The 22,747-nt window shown below is 44.0% G+C and overlaps 2 protein-coding genes across 2 annotated transcripts; one reads left to right on the top strand and one right to left on the bottom strand.

The window, feature by feature from the left end:
- Positions 1–8,413: 8,413 nt before the first annotated feature.
- Positions 8,414–10,337, bottom strand: LOC131265088 (microfibril-associated glycoprotein 4-like). The gene is made up of 3 exons (XM_058267350.1): positions 9,592–10,337; positions 9,381–9,518; positions 8,414–9,153 (listed from the first exon to the last, which is right to left on the bottom strand). The coding sequence occupies exons 1-2, from the start codon at positions 10,335–10,337 to the stop codon at positions 9,383–9,385; spliced, it is 882 nt and encodes a 293-aa protein (XP_058123333.1). The 3' UTR covers positions 8,414–9,153; positions 9,381–9,382.
- Positions 10,338–17,437: 7,100 nt separating this feature from the next.
- Positions 17,438–22,599, top strand: LOC131265087 (uncharacterized). Its single transcript, XM_058267349.1, has 6 exons — positions 17,438–17,525; positions 21,234–21,392; positions 21,479–21,566; positions 21,660–22,140; positions 22,209–22,392; positions 22,484–22,599. The coding sequence occupies exons 1-6, from the start codon at positions 17,438–17,440 to the stop codon at positions 22,597–22,599; spliced, it is 1,116 nt and encodes a 371-aa protein (XP_058123332.1).
- Positions 22,600–22,747: the final 148 nt, after the last annotated feature.

Genomic DNA, 22,747 nt, shown 5'->3' with positions numbered 1-22,747 from the left:
GCGTCGCCTGCGTTAGGTATGAAAGGGGCAACGTCCGGGCGGGAAAGTGAAGTGCTCAATTACTAACGCTAAATCTACTGCACCTCAAATGTTTTTGAATTCTTCAAGTTGTATGAAACTTTTTGAAAGCAGTTTGAATGGTTATGAACCGTGTGATTGCCTTTGAAATCTTTATTTTACCTTACAAGACAACACACTCACATAGCGGATTAAAGATGATCCTGATTAGTTTGTAAGCTGCCAGAATCTTTTTGAAACTTGATGCCACCCCTACAGCATGCCGGCGAACTGTACAGGCATCAAAAGTTTATCGTCATCAATGACCAAAAAAGTAGAGATAATCCGGATAATGCGAGAATTAATTTTATCGTTCTATCAAAATCCGACATGTTTAGGGAGAAAAGCTATTAGTCTAAAAAGTATTATCTAGTATTAACTAAAAAGTTTATTATTTTGGATGGAAATTTGGAAATTTTGGATGGAAAAAAATTTTCCATTATACTTTTTTTGTTTTGTTCAACGTTCAATTCTAAAGGCAAGAAAATTTTTGCATGATATCAGTTCGAGAAATAAATCTTTTTATATGAATCTGAGAGCTCAAATTGGAAAATAATAATTATTAGTGGCATATATGAAGAAAATTTTAGTGCTAATAAGTAATGTAAATGTGTCCCAAATGAAAATAGTAATAAATTTAATGCTTTTTTCCTGAGCAAAAGTTTCAAGTTCTCCAAACCGTGTGCTTCCATACATCTCGAGTATACTTGTAGTGGATTTTCAATGCCTTATTTCTGCCTCCATCGAAAACAGTGTACTTCAACATAACAAAAAATGTACCTTTTTATGGTGATGAAGGATTTGCAATTGAAATACTACTTATATTAACGTATTTATATTAGTATGAATTTATCCTTCACATATTAAAAAAATAATGCCAGCGGCACTGCAGAAATAGTACGCAGGCTTAAACTTTTCAAAATTCTGCCTGTTAGAATGGTTAACATAATTAATCACTCTCAGGTAATCTGCAATGTTAATGTGTCCCAAATGAAAACAGTAATAAACATTGTGCCTTTTTCCTTAGCACAAATTTCAGGTTCTCCAAACCGTGCGCTTTCATACATCTCGAGTATGCTTGTAGTGCATTTTCAATGACTTAATTTCTGCCTCTATCGCAAAGGGCGTACTTCAACTGAACAAAAACTGCACCTTTTTGCGTTGATGAAGGTTTTCAAATCGACATAAAAAGCAAACGAATGAATAGACTCGAGTGAGGCAGGGCACTAAAAAAGAAGCGCAGGATGGAACAGGAAGCAAAAGAAAGCTTTTCATCAAGATGAATCTCTTCGGATGAGTGTATTTTTGCATGAAGGAAGGTACATTTTCCCCCGTTCCGAAGAGGCATAGCGTTGAATTGTGGGTATTGTCATTACGGGATGATGTGGTGCATACCGCGTACGTGTACTGATTTTTAATTTTATCGTACGTGTTCCGTCGAAAATGCGGCTTCGTCGGTAATGCTTTTGAAATTAGGTTTTTCTATTCTTTGCCCTATGATTGCTTCGGTGCTAGCAGTGACTGTGAAAGGATGAAGTTAAGCTGAATCCTTAATTCATAACGCATGCAATAGTTTTCTGAGGAGAATTATCACTGAATAGAAAGAGTTTTGTTACCTTCAACAAACAGTGCATAACGTTTAATGCGTACCATATTATACATGGTTGGTAGTGGTTAAAATGCCCCTTATTAGGCAAGACATAAGCTCTGAAAATACATGTAGTTGAGGCGCAAACCAACCCATTATAATTTAATCAACAACCGCGCAAATGTGCATACATTTATCATTAACGGGTCGATTCTAGCCGGACGTGGATACGAACGTTTGACGTGATGAATATGCGTACCATTTTCCCTTATTACGGTTGTCGGATCATGTTGCACAAGTAGTCCACAAAGTTCGGTTAATCCCTGCACCATCGATGACCGCCAATTTGAATAACAATTTGCATTTGCCATTAGAGGATCTAATCGGTAATGGATGAACTCCTATCGTTGATTGAAACTGTTTCCGAAGGTCTTAAGCTCTATGGTTGTTAGGTACGTCTCAGTTGGTGGGTTTGTTAGAAGTGATTGTGCAACGTCGATCCCGGGAGAAATATCCTCCACAGTGATCTCAAGACTGGACAATTGCATTAGTACTGGTCCATAGCTCTGTTCTCTATTAAGAGCCGCGGTTTCTTGGGTTATCAATGTGGTTTACGTGTTCGGTTCGATAAGGTGTGGTTGTGCGGTATATTTGCACTGCAAATGAGGTAATTCTCTTGGAGAGATAGCTGGTGGCGATAAGTACTGCCATTGCATATTGTCGGCTAAGTTTTGTAGTATAACAAATTATTTAGCACCTAATAATTAACGTTACTTGAAATGAAAAACAAAAACAGTGTTAAGTGATTTCAAGCCGCTTGCAACTACGACGGTTTAATGCTTACCAATTGGTGAAAGTTTCGTTAATTTATCTAATGACAGCGTTTAGCTAAAACTGACTACAATTTATCGTGGATTTATCCAAACTTATCTTGTTTTTGACGACCTGAACCGTGACCATATTGCGGTGAAGGATAAAAATCATCAAAGAAGAGCAAATAAACATAAAATGATCATGCCTAGGGTACTTTTCCAAAAATTTCCAAAAGCTGTCCCAAAACGACCACACCAACAGAACGACCAGGAGTTGTTTACCAATCGACAATAATAAAATATTATTGTTGACGCACACCTTTCGAAAAGCACAACCGTGCGCGAATCGTCAACGTCCTTTGACCCAACGACAGGCAAACGGTCACCTTCTGGCACGGAACGGAAAACCCATCACCCAAGATCAAATATTTGGTCCGAATCGGAGTCCCGCGTTCGCCAGAACAAAAACAAACCAACCCACCCCTAAAACAATAATAAACATCGGCCATCGAAATGGGCAAATTGTACTTGAGGGATGAGCACAATACGATGCACTACAATGTAAGACATTCAACTAAGCTTGAACGGAGTGTGGTTTGAAGGTTGGACGGAATTGGTTCAATCGTCAAATTGGTTCAATCGATATCTCGTCGGGCGGAGCCCAAGGACCGCCGGGAGGACTGCGGATTATTTTGTTCGCTTCATTCGTTCGTGTTTACAAACATCATCCGTCTTCGGGCGGTTTATGATTCCGGCGACTGCAGACTGCATGGTGGACCGACTCGGGGAAATCTTCAGCACATTCTTGGGGGCGGAAAGACATCCATGCATCAGCTAACGAGAAATCGCGGGAGAAAAATATTTTGATAACGTGGAGTTTTTTTTTCGCCCGAATACTCGGAGGCACGGAGGAACACGTGAAAATTCTTCATAAATAAACATACATTTGATGGAGTTGAAAACACCCTTTCAACGGTCATACGGTGATACATTGCCGTGCATAAGGTAAGAAACACGAATAAGAAAATCTTTCGCCTCGTTTTTGCTCGAGATAAATTGTTCAAGCGTCTCATCTCCGTCCACCGAGGGAAGCCAAACTTCGGCGACGAGATCAACGGTCCTTATGGTTTATTTATTTTTTCAATTACTTGTCACAACTTTCTCCAGCTGGCCACCGCCGTTAGAGGGGGAAACTCCAGAAGAAAAAATAACTTTCGTCCTTATTTAAACAAAAAGACACTCTCGTGCAGTGTAAAATTTTGCTAAAGTTCATTTTTACTAGTCCCGTCGCTTTCCACGCGCTCGGGAGGAGAAGGTGAAGGCCAAAAGATTGGCTGGAAAATCATGTTCCTCAGTTTTCCATGTTTTCATGCTACGACTAAAATTGACACACACTCACACACTCTTATTTTCTCTCTCTCTTTCGTGACGTTTCTTAAAAGTTGTCCTGTTCAGTTGGTTCCGGGTATTGAAATGGTCTTTCAAGGATTTTTCCCTATTGTTGGCTGAAAGGAAAAATGAAATTTAAAACGAGAAAAGAAGCGAGATTCGTAGTTAAAGTTGTGGGATAGCATGTCATTTTATTTTCGAAGGGTTTTGGCCACTGGTTGACATGTTGTTGTTAAAGTTTTAACAAGCAAGATTTTCAGTGCTGCAAAAAGGGCTAACCGTGTCAATGAAATTTGATGTTTTCCTCAGAAAAGAATGAAAAATGAAAAAAATGTATAGTTGAACAATAGTTTTTTTAACAAATACCAGTTTTTTTTTATATCATTCCGGGAAGTTAGACTCTAAAGAATTGCAATTCCATTCTGATTGAAAAATGAAACTTTCTAAAAACACGTGAACACGTTTGGAAAATAAGGGAAAGTTAATTATACGCCGTCATAATTAAAAGGTGTAATCAAAATGGGGAACCATTTACAAGCACGTTTTATCGTTATTTTCTCTACCTTTCAATTAATGTTTCCCGTTAACGAGGGTTTTTTCTGGGCATTCTTTCAATTACTTCTCCGATGGGGTTTCACAAAGGTCGTTCAATTACTTCAACAATGAGGTTTTTCTCAAATTGTCCCTCGACCAAGAAGCAGTCTTTACCACATTTTATACGGGTCTTATGATGTTTGACTTTCAACTGATGTCTACCTTTTGCTCGCCATTAGTGGTCTCGTATTTTTCCACTACGAACTTGGCAACGACGATATTGATTCATTTACGTGCCATATATTTCTCGTACTATTTTTAGCGAATCTCGGCTTCGTCGATGATTGAATTCCGTCTACCACTCCGGTGGTGTGTATAGCTCACCGGACACGAAACCAAAAGCAACTAGGGAACTTCAGCAAAATGGAAAATTAAATTCACTTAGTCCAGTAAAACAGTAAACAAGGAGAGAGGAAAAATATGGCATCAACGCAATCAACTAGATGGTTTCTGAATTGCAATGAAGCTTGATTCACCAAGCTAAGTTTGACGGGTTTCTATATTGCAACGCAATGTTGTTTTGCGATTTCAACTGCTTTTTTTACAATTCATTACAACAAGGTATTCAATTCGCTGTAAAATGTCTTGAAAGATGGTCGCTTTTGTGTAACATTTCCATTTCTTTGACTCAAAGTGCTGTGTATTTGATTGTGGAATCACAAACATATTTGACAAGAAAACGTATCAAAGTGAAAACATCAGGATAAGTGTTTTAGCGGAAGTTAAACATCGCAGCACACAAACGGTTGGATTGTTTGAAAATAGTTGAGAGATTATTTCCCCCCCCCCCCCCCCCCCCCTTTGCTGCCACCCGCGGAAATCATGCGAGAAGGATTAACTAAACTGAAAACCGTGGAGCAAAATGTGTGGGCCTTTTCGAAGCGGAATCGAGCGAAAAATGTCAGCCGAGAAGCCACTGCTGGTCGGTTGGCGACCATTAGGATTATTCAATTTTATTATTCATCTGTGCTGCTTTATCTGGCGCGTTTTTTTTCTGTCGCGATAGATTCCTTTTTTACCGGGTGTTTTCTCTCAAACTGTCCTGTGTGCCTGTTTCGCTTTCACTCACTCGCTCACTCGCCACTTTTGCAGATCATCCCGGAGCAACCCGGACCGTGGGATCGTGGAGCAAAACGTGTATGAATCATTAATCTGCTTAAATAGCTTCCGGGGATAGCATGACCTGTGCGCATTGTTGGAACTTAATCTCGGCAATGGTCCGGGAAAAGCGTGTCCCTGTGAGTGTGCAGGAATGGTTGAGTCGTGAAATGCTTGCCGCCACCAGTTGGGGCACCTGGGCAGGGCGGAAGGATGGGATTAGGCTTGCAGGCGTGTCCGGGAAATTCGTGCCATGATTTACAAACAGTTACGAGTGCCGTCCATTGTTATTGGAACGCGTTCGGCGGAAGGGAAGTTGGTTGCCGGGCACATTAGCTGATTAGGTGTGACGGTGTGTGTGTGTGTGTGCGTTTGTATGTCGGCAAGGACCGCCATAACCGGAAGATGGCTTTAATTTTTAACCTCTCATTACGAAACGATCGCACAAACGGACCGGCACGCGTCTTGCATAATTTCACACACGGGTTTTAACATTGCGTCCACGGAAAGGGGTTGGAGTTTTCGGTAGGATAAACCCAACCACTTCAACACCGTTATTCCGCAAAGTGTTGGTGGACGTCCTTGGAACGGCCGGTGATCCTATCCAACAGTCAATTATACTCCCAGAACAGGGAAGGAGGGGATTTAAAGCCGATGAAATCCATTCACGGTTTACCGATAAAGAGCTTCTCGGAATGTAATTTCCCGTTAAATGGGCAGTTTTAATTCAGCTCACCGGAGGTGGTTAAGTCCAATCATTCGAGCACTGTACGCCCGCAAATATTCCCTCAGAAATGTATTAATTTTCAATGAAGTTAATTAAGATGCTGGGTATTATCAGGCGTGTTTTGGCGGTTGATTAATGTTAATGAGTTCTTTAAAATGCACACAAAAAGGTAAACACGTATTCAAAGGTAAAGGTACGTATTAATTCCCATTCAATCTGGTAATTGTGAAGTTAAAAAAAATGAAATTCCTTTGTTTTACGTGCTGCGGCAAAATGAATGTTGATGCGTTTTTGAAAAGCTCGCACAGCGGGAAGAGTAGAATTAAACGGACAATTTTTATCTGCTCATAAAATATACGTCCATTCAGTACTCCGCGCCAGTACGGAAACCGGGAACGGCAATATTGAAATTTATGTACGCTTTTCATCATCTTCCGCTGGCCCCAAAACCCATCCTCACCCGACAAACGCCCGCTTCTTACACTTGAATGGCTCGCGTGTTAGTACCGGGATTGGGATTGGGATTGGGTCGGGTTTTTATCATCAAATCCACTTAGGCATTCATAAGATTCGGTGTAGATCTGGCTGACAAACGTGACATAAAACATTGTTTTCTCCTCTCCAAAGGACTCTTCCCCCCTCTCCTCAAACACATACGTTCCAAACGTGGGTAACGGCTCACTTTTAAGCATCAGAGGGGTCAACCATCAAACAGGGGAATCATATTTTTTGCCATATCTTGTGGCATCCCAGTTTTGATATGTGTGTCCGGTGTCAAAATACGGGGGAAAATAAAAAATAAAAATGAAAAACTCAAACCCCACGTGCGGGTCCGAGTTTTGGGGGATTTTATTTTCCCGTTTCGACTTGTGTGACAGCATCGGTTTTTTGCACTATTTTCCACGCCGTCCCAGTGCGGTCCCAAGGACAGACACGGGCACACGAGTGTTTGTGTTGTGCTCACTCACAGCTATCATCGTGTTGGGCCGGGCTGTGATCCAATACACTGTGCAATAATGGAGCAGTGGGAATGCATAATTCAGTCATAGTTTTCGATCCTCCGCGACGCTTTGCGAAGAGCCGAGAGTTTTCCATGTTTTGCCCACACCGAGCGGAAAAGCAGAGGATAAAAATGTAAAGTGAAAAGTGTAGATGTGTTAAATAACGTGAGTTCAGTAAAGTTAACTTTATGCATTTTCTCAGTAAATTTATTAGAAACAAAACTCTTGTAAAATGTTTTCAAGTGATTCAAATAATGAGGCAGTTAATAATAAAACGAAGTTATTTCTCAGTATTTACTCTTGATCTATTAATTTACTGAAATAACATATATAACAGCATAAAACCTAAAAAACCATGGCTAATCAACCACACTTGGATCATTTCAATCTCAATGCGAACAGTTTATCGATTATGACTCTCGGGTGACCGGAAACATTTAATCAACATTCAAAACAACTGTTGGCATGTAATTTGCTGATTGGCAAGAGCTTTCGTTCGATGTGGTGAGATAATTTCATCACGTCTGGTTGGTGTCCCTTTCGTTTTTTTTTGCTTTAAACTATATCTGACACGCACCAAATGCTCGTTCAACGGCGCGCAACGGGATTGTCCATTTTTGGGGAGCCACAAACAAGCGAGTAGAGAAAGGATTTGCATATTTATGTATTATTCTCAGCATCGCATGGCTCTATTGTCTGGTTGGTTCCGTGTTGTTGGTGTGTACGGACTTAATTTCCGCTTGCAGTTTGTTGAACCGTTTGCACTTTTATTTTCGTCCATTGTTTTCCAACTCCCCCCCAAGGGGAGGTGGAAGGTGTTACATGTAACTGGAAGGGGTGTCGTATGTTTGGTGAAAGCTTCGGGTTCATCGGGACAAAAGTGTCCATGGACGCCAAACGAGCAATAACCTGATTTCCTCCCTTAATTCGTACAACAAGCAGCCAACGCGAACGTGTGGAAAAAAGCTTCTTTTTGGTGGGAAAATTGGGAAAATGGGATTGCAGAAGCTTTCGCAGCGCATCGTTGGGGGCAGTTTGGTGTTGGTTGGTATTCGTTCTCCCACTCTTTATGTCACTCCATCCAGCGGTGCCATTCCGTTACACCGGAAACGGGGGACAACCATCAGCTCCCGGCGATTCCCGTGATTGTTGGTGATGCAATTTTAATCGGAAAGGAGGAAAAAAGGGAAAAATCAAATCACTCGACGCTGCCGACGATCATTGGCTGGCGTGCAATTGGTACGACAAGCAGATTATCATAATTTTCTGTGATATTTCATCGCCCACGATTGTTGTTGATTCAAATGGTTCCCATTCGTCGTTGGAGCTTCATGTTGGATTATTTTTAGCAATGGAGGCGCCCTGCCCTGCCGTACGGTAGGCAGGTCGATAAGCCGATGGGAAGTGACTGGGGTGGCCATTTTCCTGCACACAGCACACTCACACACAGCCACATACATCCCGGGCCGTGTTTGTTTCGATTGTCTGTGATTGTTGACGTGCAGAAACGTCGTTTTTCCTTGCCGCCTGTCTGGAGGGGAGAAAAATGGCAGCAAAAAACCGGCATGTGTACCGTTTTCCTCTTCCTTTTGTACGCAACAACAAGAACGATGTTGTATCGATTTGGCTCGAGCGGGTGGGCATGAATATGAATGGCTCGAATACGGGTGCTCGATCGATCAGTGCAAACGTTCCCAAAATGGAGGAGGAAAAGGAAAACGCCATCGAAGAGGACTCATTCCGAGGCTAATAATTACAGTTTCCGCGGAAGTGGACAATAGCACGAATGTTGCGGATTGGTTGTGATTGTGTTTGGCGGATTTGTTCATTTCCCTTCCTGCAAAATGGATGATTATTGGCACGAAAGAAAATTAATGTCCGTACGATCTGCGTAAGGAGAGAAAAATAGGGGTTCGTCGTTTTGGTGCTACTAGAAGTTAGAAGAAACTTATGGAACATTTGATGTAAATGTTTTACTTTAATTGAGTGTGAAATATCATTGTTAAACTAACGAAACTGATATTGTTTCTAAGCGTATAAAAAGTTGGTGGTATTATAAAATTGGATTTATGAACTTCAAAAATTTAATTGTAAATTTGTAATGTGGAAATTACCATCAAGAGTTTGTGCCAGTGTAAGGTCGTATCAGAATTTTACTCATTTTCATAGAAGTAAATGGTCCTTTGAACGAATTCCATATCAAGCCATCTTCTTTGAATTGTTGCTGGTTGATGTAACGGCCATTTAGATTGCTGAAATTAAAACATAACGATGAGGCGTAAACATATTTGGCGGAAGCTTTTCGGGATGAGCTTTTACACGTACCTTGCGTAACAATCCTTGTACCACCAGCCACCATGGTACATGAACGCACAGTTATTCGTATGCGCATCATTGTCCTGATCGTGTGTGCTAAATTTCGAGTTGAGGTGATACTTTAGTGAATCGCCCGCAGTTCCAGAGTACTTGCCCAACGTCTTCAACACGAACTGCTCCGACTCATCACCGATGCGGAAGTCATCGTAGTTTGCGTACGCCGTCTCATTCTCGAACGATTCCAGCAGGATCAGCAGCTCGTGGCGGTTCCCCGTCAGTAGTCGATGCATGTGCTTAAGCCCTAGCCAGTGTTCCCCCCGTTGATCACCAAAGCCGTCCCTGTAGTCATGCCAGTCCCGGTTGAAGGTCAGTGATCCGTCGAAGCGGTGTTGCAGTACGACCCACGAACCATCAAGTCGGCCATCGTTGTGGTTCTCGATCGTTTCCACTCTGCACGGCACGTTCAGCTGTTGGCACAGGGACGTCTGTTCATTGAGATTCGGTAATCCACTTAAGCGTTGATTCAAGCTGGTTCCCGAAGCCTGAAGGCTGCGCATCAGCTGCTCGATCTGCAGGGTTTGATTTTTTGCCAACTCGTCCAGCTTCTCCTGTATGCGACCCTCCAAAGCGGAGAGGTGTGTTAGCAGCAGCTCGAAGAGAAATCCACTGATCTGAACGTTGTTGGCTTCGGTTTGCTGCTGCCCGGACACGGTGGCCAACACTCCAAACACCACCAAAAAGATCACGGTCCGCATCGAGATGTTGTTTTCGTTAGGTACTTGCCTTTAAGCGGCCAACACTTGCACACTGGTTTTAGTTTGACAGCGAAGTGATAAGGTACCTCGCGAATAAGAGATGTTCGGGCTAAGGTTAAATGCTGTTCAAACTGGTTTTTAAGGCTCGAATGTGTTTGTTTCAAGAATTTCATCAAGACGATGACTCGGTTCCGCGTGGAGATCAGATGTTGATTGTTTTGTAGTAGTAACAGACGCCACGATGGCGATGTATTGATGAAATTAATATTATGCCTTATTCGATTAACAGATTATGTTTCTTTCCAAACTAACAATTATTTATTTTGGGCTTACTGACTATTTAACTCATTACAACATTATTTTCACTATCCGATAAAATCATATGATGAAAAAGAATATGTCAACTGTTCTCATTGATTATTTGAATCTTAAAATAACAACAAAAAGGGATTCATACAGTCAATAAAATATTTCTTTATTCTCTTCAACAATGACAAATATGGAAAGGACTACAACGATTACCCCTTTTACGTTTTACGACACCCCATCCGTCAGTGAAATCATTGTCACAGTAAGGAAAGCCGATGTAAATACCCCCCGCGGGGAGCAGATTAACATAAGGTAATAATGGTGGCCTATTAAACAACAAAAAATGGCATTCTGCCGGCCGGTATTGTTCGAGGAAATGGTTCAAGTTAATATTTCAAACTTCCAACGGAATCAAAAGAGTGGCATAATTGTGCCGAAAGCCACCCCGTTTACTTTAATCCTCGGGACGGCGGCGTTCAGGGAACGGGCACGCCGGTCCCGAGTGGCCACTCCAACCCTAATGGATCGTACTTCTGTGGGGAATATGTGTGTGTGTGTGTGTGTATGGGTGTGTATGTGGGGTAGTAAAGAAAGTTTAAAGGAAGCAAAAAAAAGCCGGTAGCTTCAAGCTACGTGTGCATGGGTATGTGCGTCGTATCCCTTTTGTTTTGTGATCCTTGAGGCAAGCAGCCGCCGCCGAGGGAACGTGGCGACGACGAGGGACGATGTAAAATGATAGCATAAATTTGTTACAAGATTTTATTTTTAATGAGATGATTAAAAGTTAACTTTACACTTCTGCTTTCGGTAGGTTTTTTTTTTGCGACCGGTTTTTGTTTTGTGTTGGTTTCAGCTCCTGCCGACCGTAACCGTCGTCTGGTTTGTGCTCGGGCCGACGCCATTTCATCGGTGGTGCGGGACAGACTTCCGGTTCCCCGTTTGGGGCCCACCAGGGCAAAGAGTGGAGAGAGCCGGCCGGGGACGCTGGGTGTTAAGTACAGGATTTGCAGGCCGCGGTTTCACTTCACGGCAAGAAGTGAGAAGAGATTAGCTAAGCGAGTGACTAACGCAATGCAGAACACGATGCGAAAGTGATGAGTTAAATGAGATCCAAAAACCCAAAAAAATACGTTGAAAAACGTAGAAGAAAAAGGAATATCTACAAGCTTGGTACCGGAATAAACCCCAGGCTTGTGGAAAGTAAGGAAAGTAGGCCCGAGGCTTCAGGCAGGCCAATTGAGCGACCCACAATCGTGGGCCTTCTGCGTCGGCTCGTACTGGGAAATGAACCCCTGGGAAACAGAACCCCCGGTTTATGCCACGAATGTGTATGTACTGGCAAAAAAGAAAGAAAAACGAAACGGCTCCAGTGAAAAACCGGAAAACACCAGCTCATGGTGTGAGTGAGCATGGGGTTTTCAGAACAGCTCCAGCCGGCTCGATATTGTGGCCTTGTTGAAGCAGGCCTTTGAGCGGATATGCGAGTGAACATTTAATTACATGTTTTAATTTGTGTGTAAGTTTTAACGAGCCCGCGGGCACTCGTATCATGGCCCGGTCCGGCAGGGTAAGGAAAAGCCCTCTGCCAACGATGCGAAATGTACTATATGTCGCGTATGGTGGATCGTGAACAGGTTCTATTCAGGTTGTATGAACAACAAACGTAAGCAACACACAAAGCTCTACATAGCGTAATGGGTGTTTTCAAAAGAATTTGTTTTTAGAATTTTTGAACTAAAAAGATCTAAGGGTGTCCATTATTATCCTTAAACTGGGTGTAACAATGTTATGGCAAATAATACAAGCTTAATGTTACTAATTTTATCTGACAAGCATACATTTACGCTCATTAACTCCAATCGGTGTAGATAACTTGAAATGAATTTTGCGTTCTCTAGCATCTGTTGTATTTTATTTATTTTGCAACACACTGCAGATAATTCGGTCGGCGTGATATCATCGTGGTTCCTTTTTCTCATCTTTACAAACTTCCCAAAGCAATAATACTACCGTTCGGATTTTCACATTTCATCTTCCGGCACGATTTGTTAAAAGAGGATTTACTTTTTATGCCAGCTCATTTGTGTGGACGCAGCAAAAACTTGAAAAAAGCCCACGTCGCGCATTCGTCGCAGTTCAGCAGTTTTACTCATCTGCGAAATGAGTGAGCGCCCCGGACATCTTGCTTTCATAAATGAACATTAAAACGGAGGATACGAAATTAAAATCGACCTTCACCGGGTGCGGGAGTTGGATTGCACGATAAAAATAAAAAAAAGCAACAAAACTACGCTTAAAGGAAATCCCCCCGGCTTGAGGTCATTTTTCGCTTTTTCCTGTACCATTTCCCAATTTGTTTCATCCCTCTTTCTTATGGGGGGAGCTTTGCAGAGAAAAAATATAAACGTTCCAATGCGATTCGCGGGATTCGACGGGATCAAGAAGAGCCATAAAGAAACCGAACCTGAGCCGGGGGTCAGTAGTACGATGTTGCTTGTGGTGGGTGGATAATTTAAATTGAAATGATACTAAGAGGCTTGCATCGGAATTGCGGCTCCATTTCCGTTTCGTTGTTGAGTAACGTGTCGTAAAAAAAGCGAGAGAGTGCATTGCTAAACGGTTTTACGACGACGGTATTGGATGCAAATAACATAAATTTACATATAAAAAGTATAACATTCAAAAACACTGGTATGGTAGACTATAAGTAATTGTATACACCTTTAGTATGAAAAAGAAATTCAAATTATTGGACATTTCCATTAGAAGTTTATCCGTGTATTATTTTTATTTATTTTAATATGTTCATGTCGGTTCAGTGAATTTTTAAATTATATATCTTTCTGGTTTTCTGGCAAGCTCTCTTTCTCTCTCTTTCAAACGAAATCAATCCCACCCCCGTAATTTTGATTCCCGCAATCAGGCGGACACAAGTTTGTTGTAGATAAAAAATCATCCGATCGTTATGAAGGTAATTTGCTTATGTGCTTTCACAGAAACGGGAAGTTTATTTTTTCGTCGCTTGGTGCAAAATTCATGCACCGAGGCAAAAGTTTCGTTATCCAAAGCGATACTCCATCTTTGGGAAGGTGAAACTTTGCCTCCCTTACCGGCAGCGTCCAGTATTGACGTAACCGAGAAATTATCATAACACATTTATTTAAACACTGCAGATGGATGACGGACCGCCGGGAAGTCGGTGAGCTCGTGTAAAAGAGAAGCTGAAGTGGAAAACTACGGCGAAAAGCGTAAAGTGCTGTTTTCCCTGCATAGAATGAGAAAACTTATCCCCACCACCCGAAACCATCCACGTTCCGGGGCGTTCATCCCTTTTCGGCGTGTCAGCATTTCACGGCGCGGCGCAGCAAACGGTGACAATGACAACGACGTAATGACCGTGGCTTCAAAGTTAGTCTCAACTTCCGGACCGTCCGCTCGTGCAGAGCGCACGATAGGGGCGTGAGTTAAAGGCACGCAGCTTACCTGAACGAACCTGCCAACACGAACGTCGTGGCACGATGGATGAGGTGCTGTTGGTTTTTTTTTTTGCAGAGCAAGAGATTCAAATTTGGGAACGCACGGAAACCGGTGAGTAGTGTGGGGTGTGGGTGGCGGATGGCCGTTTGATGATGGTCGTTCGTCTGCTGCATGCCATGGCCCACACCCGGAACCTGGGGGACAAACTTTAGTACTCTTAATTTGAATAAATTTAATTTTCATGATTACACGGCCCACGTTTCGTCGAGACTGGAAGCGGAAGGGAGCTGGAAGATTGATGGGGTGCAAAGGGAGGGGATGGCACCGGATGGGGCCAGCTGATTCCCTGTTTCTGGTGGCGATACGTGACTGCAGTACCCGAGGTCAGATAGAGTCTCGGTGCGTCCAGCTCGGGACCATTTACACCTTCGTTCGGACCGACGGCTTTTGAATGGGTGCCCTGGCAAATTGATCCTGAAGTCGTGAGCTGGACGCTTGCCAACGAAACCGTGAGCCTAGGATGATTGAAATAAATGGTTCATGGCGTGGCGTGGCTTGGCTTGGCATGCTGTCTAGAAGCTTTTCGGGTAGCGAAAAATGATGAACTTTCGACCGGAATGAGTGATCAGGGATTAGGCGAATCGCAGCACAACAAAGGAAAGCCGATGGAAAGCGTGCACAGACTGCGTAGGGGGAACCGTATTTTCCTTTTTGCCATAAACTGAGTGCCCTTTTCGGTAGTAAAGAATAAAAGGAATAAACGCGAAAGAATGACGGGAAAAATGAAAAGTAGCTTTGCAAATGCGAAAAGTTAAAACGAGTGGATCATGAAAGGCCCGTAAGCGTGGATAAAGAAGACTTTGCTTGCCTTCCTAGCGAGGAAAATTTCATTCACTTTAAGCATCGACGAAACTTACCGGTGAGCAAAATTATTAGTAAGAAAAAGGCAGTGAATTGTGGAAACATGCAAAATAATTGACTCAAGCAATGCAGACCAAGATTTATGGAATTGGTTTTGGGGGTCGCATTTTTTCCTGACCGATTCGTCATCATTATTTACCGTTAGTAAGCATTTTCGGCCGAGTGTCATGAAGCAGAATGGGAGGATAACAAAACCTTGGATCATGCACGAGCATAAGCAGCGTGCTAAAAGTTGCAAGGCGAATATCATTGGGAACTGTTGAAGAAACGGTGTTTGCTGGAAGAATATGGGAGATTCTGTTTTATTACGATGTATTTATTTATGGTTTTTGGTGAGAGCATCAGTTTCATGATTTTTTTACTTTTTTGTAATTTAACCTAAATGAATTCATTCATTTTCATCCTTTCCAAAAGAGAATTGAAGCGTTTATTTGAAATTGGCTTGATAATAACAAAACAATATCTCTTTTAAAACAGTTGCAGCAATTTCCTTAATTAAATAAAGCAATTATCACGAAACGTGTTGCTGGTTTATGCACAATTTTTTTACTTACTAACGCCATATTTATCCCAATGATGTTGGCTCGGGCAAAGTTAGGTTGTTATCGCACGCAATTTTGGACACGCAAGTATCTAGGACAATAATTTAATTTGGAGGTTATTTCTGTCGCTTTCCCAAGAAAAAACCATGGACCGCGAAAAAATACACGTAAACAACAAAAAAGCAGATAAAGAATGTTTGCACTTTTTACCAGCGAAAATCGGGCTATGTTTGCTCTTTGCACCGTCGCTAGAATGGCGCCGCGCACAGCAGGCTGTGGTTTCATTTTTTAATTGAGTTTCCGTTAATTATCAAAATTCGGTTAATCATCGCAGGGAGTTTTGGGCGAGCGGACTGGGTTGTCGCACACGCAGGGTACGTTGTTGGACGAAATTTTAGGGTGGCTTTATGGAAAAGCACTAGTGAAAGCGAAAGAAACATTTGAAATTAAACAGAGGTGGAGTTTGCGGGCGAAAGTCTTCTCTTTGAAATGGGTTCTCTTGGTTTTGTTTTTTTGCGAGGGAAGGACCGGAGGATTACCATGATGCGTCGCGTCATAATTGTGAGTTGGCGTTGATGTAGGTTGGAGGAATTAATCAAAACGAGAAAGTGTGCCGTAATTTTTTACCTCTTGAGCAATGAAATTAAATTGTCATTGTGGAAACGAGGGTTAAGGCAATCGGGGCCTTTTGGGAGGAGCTCAATATGTCAAAGTAACCCACGACGGATCCATTCTCACTCGTTTAACCAGTTCAAGAGAAGTTAAAGCTTTCAATGACAGAAAAAGGAATAACTATAATGCTATTCTGCACCAAGTGTAGTACGTCCTTGTGTAAGAGTAATGAATGAGTCGTTGATGGTAAAACTTAGCTGCAAGCAAAACGCAATGAGCGCTGTCTAATCTTCAACAAGATAGACAACACGAGTTGTTTATAGTACGATGCAAAGCGGGAGATACCCTTGGCTAATGCCATCGTAAAGTGTGTTTTCCTTACTGTCAACGTCTATGGGCCACAAGGAGTGCCTTGAACATCCATGGACATGTTACCATATGCAAACAAGCAACGGAGCGTTCCTTCGACTCCTTGGAAAAGTCCTGCGCGTCGTCCGCTCGACAGGCGACCATCGAGTAAAGGATGTCACCGAACTCGCTCCGGTGCAAGATTATCATTACATAATTTTCTCCGATAGTACCGCTTCGATGGCGTTCCCATACCGAGCCTCAATGGTGCTCGAAGAAACGCACCGAACCGAAACTGAAGGCCAAAACTGTGTTGGTGCCCGAGTGCAGGCACGTGGCTCGGGATCTCGGAACGGGGGACGATTTCGTGAGTAATTGTTGCTCCGCAAACATGATTCTAATTTACTGAAACGATTCGTACGACTGCCTTCCCCAAACAGTCCGGGTGTAAATGTGCCAACAAAATCACAAGCCAAAAAGCCAATGCCAGTATTCCAGCCGCTTGCTCGCTCGCCATTGTTTCGGTGCAAGTGAAGGGTGGATGGTGACTTCTTTCGCAGCCAAGATTCACGACGCCACGAGCCCCACAACGAGGTACAACTTTCGCAGATCGCATTCGAACTGTTCCATCGTTGGTTTGTCCTGTCGTATGGTGTTGTTCTTCGCCAAAGCCCGGTCCATATGCTTCACGCTGTCCATCGGCACGTCGCTAGCCTGAATCCTCCCGAAACGGGCTTATAATTAAGCTGAGTAAGCACCAGGCTCCGGGCCACTCTCGGCGAGCATTTTCATTACATTTAACTTAATTGAATGGCTTTCGAAGGCAGCCAGTGTGGAAAGGTAAGCCCTGGATGCCGAAGGATGCTGCTTTGGTTTTCGGGTGACCATAGGATGCCGCCGTTTGGGGACCGTTTTCCCACGGGAGCTTCCGAGCTAAATCGCGTGTTGCGTGCCGTCGGTGGTTTGGGTGCTGCGTCCTGTGAGTGAATTTCCCGAATCCACCTTCGTGGTCGTCGTCGGCGAGGGTGCGACTTTGCCAAAGCAATTTCATGGTGCTTCTGTTGCGTGCTGCAAATTTAGGTCAGCCGGTAGAAGCACCGTGCAACCTGCGTTGTGGCCTTCGGAGCAGAACAAGAGAGGAGTTTGATTAGATATTGAAGGTTTTCACTTCCACGAAATTGGATTCATACGAAAACCCTCTTCGTTCCGTAGGAAAAAAATCACCATAAAATCAAATTTACGCCTTTGATACCATTATCTAATGTTTGTTAAATATTACGTCGTTAACCATTCCAGTTATAAAGCGTTTGAAAATTTATGGGCAATCAGAGTTCTTCTGCGGAGGGGTTCGACTTTCGATTGTTTGCGGTATAGTCAGGACCCCTTTTTTCCCCGACCGGCAGCTTGATTTTACATTTTCGGTAATATTTATGAGATCGGCGAGAGATTTGGTAAAAGCTCGTTTAAAAAAAAAAGACACACACACGCGTTCTAACTTGTTGTTCGGAGGGCAAACGCGGTTGCGCCCAATCGCACCGACCTCGGAGCGCTATAAAAATCCCGTTTGCCAATCCACTCATGAAATATAGAATCCCATCAAGTGGATTAGCCGGATCCGGAAAAGGGAGTCCCGGGGTGCCTTTTCCCACTTTTTTTCCTTTGCTCTTCTGGTCGCCAAGTCAGCCGCAGGTAAACCACCTCCCGACACGTGTGCCCGTCAGTTGGTTGTGGTTTTTTTTCGCTCCCCTTGTTTGCAAGGGAGATCATGTTTACCCACAACACATGGCGAGAACGATGGTTTTAGGTGTGTTGAAAGTGTATTTCCTGCAGCCGCCGCCATTGTGAAAGTATATTTATGGCGTACGAGATCAAAACAAATAAACTCTCCCCGCGGGGTGCCGCGAGGGGAGGGGGCGGTGGTGGTGGTGGGTGTATCTCGATGGTTTAGGAGGGATTTTCGGCTGACTTGCCAATTTGATGGCTTTTCAGTATGGCCGGCAGTCAGAGTCGCGGACTGCTGACTCGGTTTTTGCACGAGACTATGGACGGCTTTTGTGTGGAATCATAAAACGGTGGTTTTGTTTCTTCCGCACAGTTTTCGTTTATTGAATCGTATTAGAAAAAGTTCACCGAAACCGTCCGGTTGGTCGTTTATTTCGTTTCAACTGCAATCACTCCAAACCGATACGGTTTTCGAGCATTAACAATGAGAAATATTTTTCGAATTGAAATCAGATTCTGTGAAAAGAATGTTTCATGCGATGGTTCTATTGAATTGGTTTATAAATAACATAAATCCATACTTTTGCAAAAAAAAGAGCGACCAAGGCAGCCTCTTTGACAAAGAAAACATTTGCAATAGATGCTTGAGATGAAGTAAAACGTGACCAGAAGACGGGACGAGCCGGGTACTCGGTAGTTTCTGGACAACATGAAAAGCCCACTGACCTGGAAGTTGTTTAGATAACGTCGCAGCTAATGAGAAGGAACAGAATGGCAGAGATGGCAAGACTATCGATGCTTTCGTCTTTGTGCGCATGCAAATTTGGCAAAGGTTTTTCCTAAGATGTTTCGTGGAAAAGCACGTTTTCAATTCACTCGTACATTGCTAGGCAAATGAAATTTTAACGAGGAAGAGCTTTTTTGTTATATGAGGCCTTGTTGCATTCAATTATGTTGTTCTATTGTACAGAGCATGGACACTGTGCACCACATTGCTTACACTTCAACGAAAGATGGAATACTCAGTCATCCGAACGCAGTGACCTACATTTCGAAACATGTAGAATTCTGTCCATCCACCGTCACCGGCCTCGCTAAACGTTCCATGAACTCGAGAAAGTCGCCCGACGTCTATTGCGCCTCGCTGCTCTATTCGCGGTCTGCGTGACGGTTTCACTCTCCGTTCAGACGCGTGAAAAAAGAAAGTCCACCATTGACACCGTGCCGTAGACGCCATACGTCGTTCTCATCGGAAAAGACGGTATCCGATCGCACACGGCTTGTCTTCTAGTTTGTTTTCTACGTCACCTTACAGCGGCGCTGGTGGGCTTACCTTTCCCGGTCGAAGTGATGCTCTGGTTAACAACTTCATCGTCACGTCCGCTCGCTGCGCTTGACCTGAACGTACCCGTTTCGCTCGCCCTGGGAAGAAATTATCACGTTATCTTTTTATCTTTTTGCTGCCTACCCGGGGAAAAGCTTCCGGGCAACGGTGGCACTCGACCAACGCACCGGCCGTCGTTGTCGCGCCAGTCTTGCGATAGTTTCGAATCGGTTCGGTTTTTATTCGATTTCCTTCCCAGGGGAGCAACAGCGTAGGGCGTGACATCATCAGGTGTTTTCCAGTCGAACGAGATGAGCTGGCGGGCAGTGATTCTTTTCCTGGGCATAGTAGTCGCCGGTGTACGGGCGAATGTGCTGTCAAACTCATCGGTTCTCGTGGACACTACTCGCCAACAGACAGTGGATGGCCATCGAAGTGGCAGATGTGAGTTGGATAGTTTTTAGTTCCGCAAACGGTGCAAGAAAAATCCGCAACGGTGGAACGGTGTCAGTTTGCTTGTTCCACTTCCTTTAAAAATGTGTGAGATTGTGAAAATGGAGCAGCCTCTCAATCATATTTGAAAGAATAAGTGCAGGTAGCTGCTTTGTGTAGATGTTGAGCAAGACAAAGTGCTTACAATGCTCTTGAAAGGTTTAAAAATATCCATTGTGAAAGAGAATTGAATGTTCATTTAAAAATCTAAAAGTCAAATATGTTCATCACTTACTTTCATATTTAACCATGTGCTGGCACAGTGGTTAGTCCTTTTGTTAAAACATTCAAACCCAGGGTAAAAGTCCTTGTTGTTCCATTGTTAGTCCTTGTTATCCCCCTCTCTTGTGAGTTATGTAAAAACAAATACTTAAGTTCAAACCAATTGCTCGACTTAGCCAAGGTGTTCAAATAGAACGTATTACTTGGATGTAATTTGGAGACAAGATGGTTAATTGTTTTCCAAAGGCTATTGGTAACGTGGCTTCTAACTAACTTATGTAGAAAAACGAATACTAAACAGGTTGGTTTCAACATGATGAATAAATAGGAAAAAGGAGACAAAACGAAAAAGAACTAATGATAGAACCAAAAAAGAGTTGGAAAGTTGGAAAAGTGCGCTACTTGCAACAAATAAATCTAAAATTACACATTCTTTTGTTCGTCATAAATCTCAGGAGTAAAACAAATTTAAACAAAATAATCTTGTGTTCAACCTCGTACGAGATAGCACATCTAACATTTGTGCACACTCAGGCGAAACGGGACAGGACAGTGTTAAACACGAAGTAGGTGTTCCTCAGCCCACATGTAAAAAGAGATTCGTAAAATTTGGCTCCCGCCTTTTCCGAATCGGCGGTTCGTTTCGAATGGCGGCCATTGCCGGTATCGCTCGTGTTGTGGAAGTTAGGAGGTCAGGAGTTGTTTTACGGTTTGCCAGATAAGCGTTGAAATATTCCTCGCTTGAGTCGGCCAATACGAAAGGGGCCAAGGGAAAAACGTTTTTTTGTCTAGTTTTCCGAATTTTTTCCACTCGTGAGGAAATTTTCCACCCAAAATGAAATATCGACTAATTTTTCGGGTGTGGGTTGGGGTTGTGTGATTTTTCGGTTTCACTATTTTTCCCTTGTGTGTGTGTGTATATTACAGTTTTTCCCTTCTACACGATCGGCCGCATCGCCAACGTGCCGTGCACGTCCCCGTCCGGCTTATCGGGAACCTGTCTGATCGCTGGCGAGTGCAAAGATAATGGTGGCCTCGCGTCGGGCTCGTGCAGTACCCGCACCAACCAGGCCGTCTGCTGTGTTTGTGAGTATTGGCGGTGGATGTGTGGGATGGAAGGGATCCACGATGGTGGCTCATGCCGGGCCCATTCCGGTTGCTTTTACTTTCAGATACGCAATCGTGCGGTGGCTCGACGAATCTGAACAGCACGTACTTTACCAACAACGGCTATCCGGGGCCGTACAATGGCGGTGGAACGTACGTAATCTCCGCAAAAGGAGGAGCCGCGAGGACGAGGCGGTCTTAGTCGAGATGTGTGGTTGATTTGTTTTCCTTCCCTGCCCTTTGCAGTTGTTCCTTTACGGTGTCGCCGACGTCCGGGATTTGCCAGCTGCGGATCGACTTCCGGACGCTGTCGCTGGTGCAGCCGACGGGAGATGGTGCCTGCAACACCGACCGGCTGACGATCACCGGCGGAAGTCCGTCGGTGGTGCCACTGTGTGGCGAAAACACCGGTCAACATATTTATCTTAATTTCGTCGGCAGTGGACCGATCTCGATTCGGGTGGCGACGGACGGCGGTTCCTCGTTCAATCGGTTGTGGAACATGGAGCTGTCGCAGATCGCGTGTGCCAGCGCGGATCGTGCCCCGGTCGGGTGTCTTCAGTATTACAAGGACGAAAGTGGAGAGATTAGCAGCTTCAACTACGGGCTTGGTGCAAACCCTGGCCTGACGACCGTCGGAACGCGAGGAAGCCGGCAGTTGGCCAACACCAACTATGGCATCTGCATCCGGCCGGCCGCCGCAAGGTGTTCCATCACGTACTCGCTGGTGAGTTTCAGGAGGGCCAAAGCCACTAGTTCTAGTGTTGCCACTAACCACATTCCCTACCTCGACAGCCACCGACTGATCGGTACGCGTTCACCGTCACGGGAGACGCGTCGGCAATCGATCCGGCACTCGTCGGCACACCCGGTGTTGGGATGACGGGCGCGGCTTGCACGACCGACTACATCATCATACCGAACCCAACCGGTGGCGGAAGCGACCGATATTGCGGCCTCGGCATCGGTGACGTAACATGTAAGTGAGGCGTGAGACCAAATACCATACACCCTCCCCGAGCCTTCCCGGAACGTCGTTCTGAAATGCGTTAATGCCTGCCTTTTTCCAGCAGCTAGTGCGCGACCGTTCGTCGTTTACACGGTGACCAACGGGAACGAGACGCCGGACGTGGCTAACCGTGGCTTCCGGTTGCTGTACGAGCAGAACGCCTGTGCCGCGGTGTGAGAGCAAAGGCGCTCCAGTGCTGCCAATACCTGATTCTATCGATATTTCAGTGTGTTTATGTGTATGCTTCTGCTATGTGGGAAGAAGGATGGCGTGATGGTCTTTTGATAAGGGGTTACATAGGGTGGAAATGCTCCTTGACAACGAC

Source organism: Anopheles coustani, chromosome 2, assembly GCF_943734705.1.
Source record: "Anopheles coustani chromosome 2, idAnoCousDA_361_x.2, whole genome shotgun sequence".
Classification (NCBI taxonomy): Eukaryota; Metazoa; Arthropoda; class Insecta; order Diptera; family Culicidae; genus Anopheles; species Anopheles coustani.
This window is presented reverse-complemented; position numbering and strand designations above follow the sequence as displayed.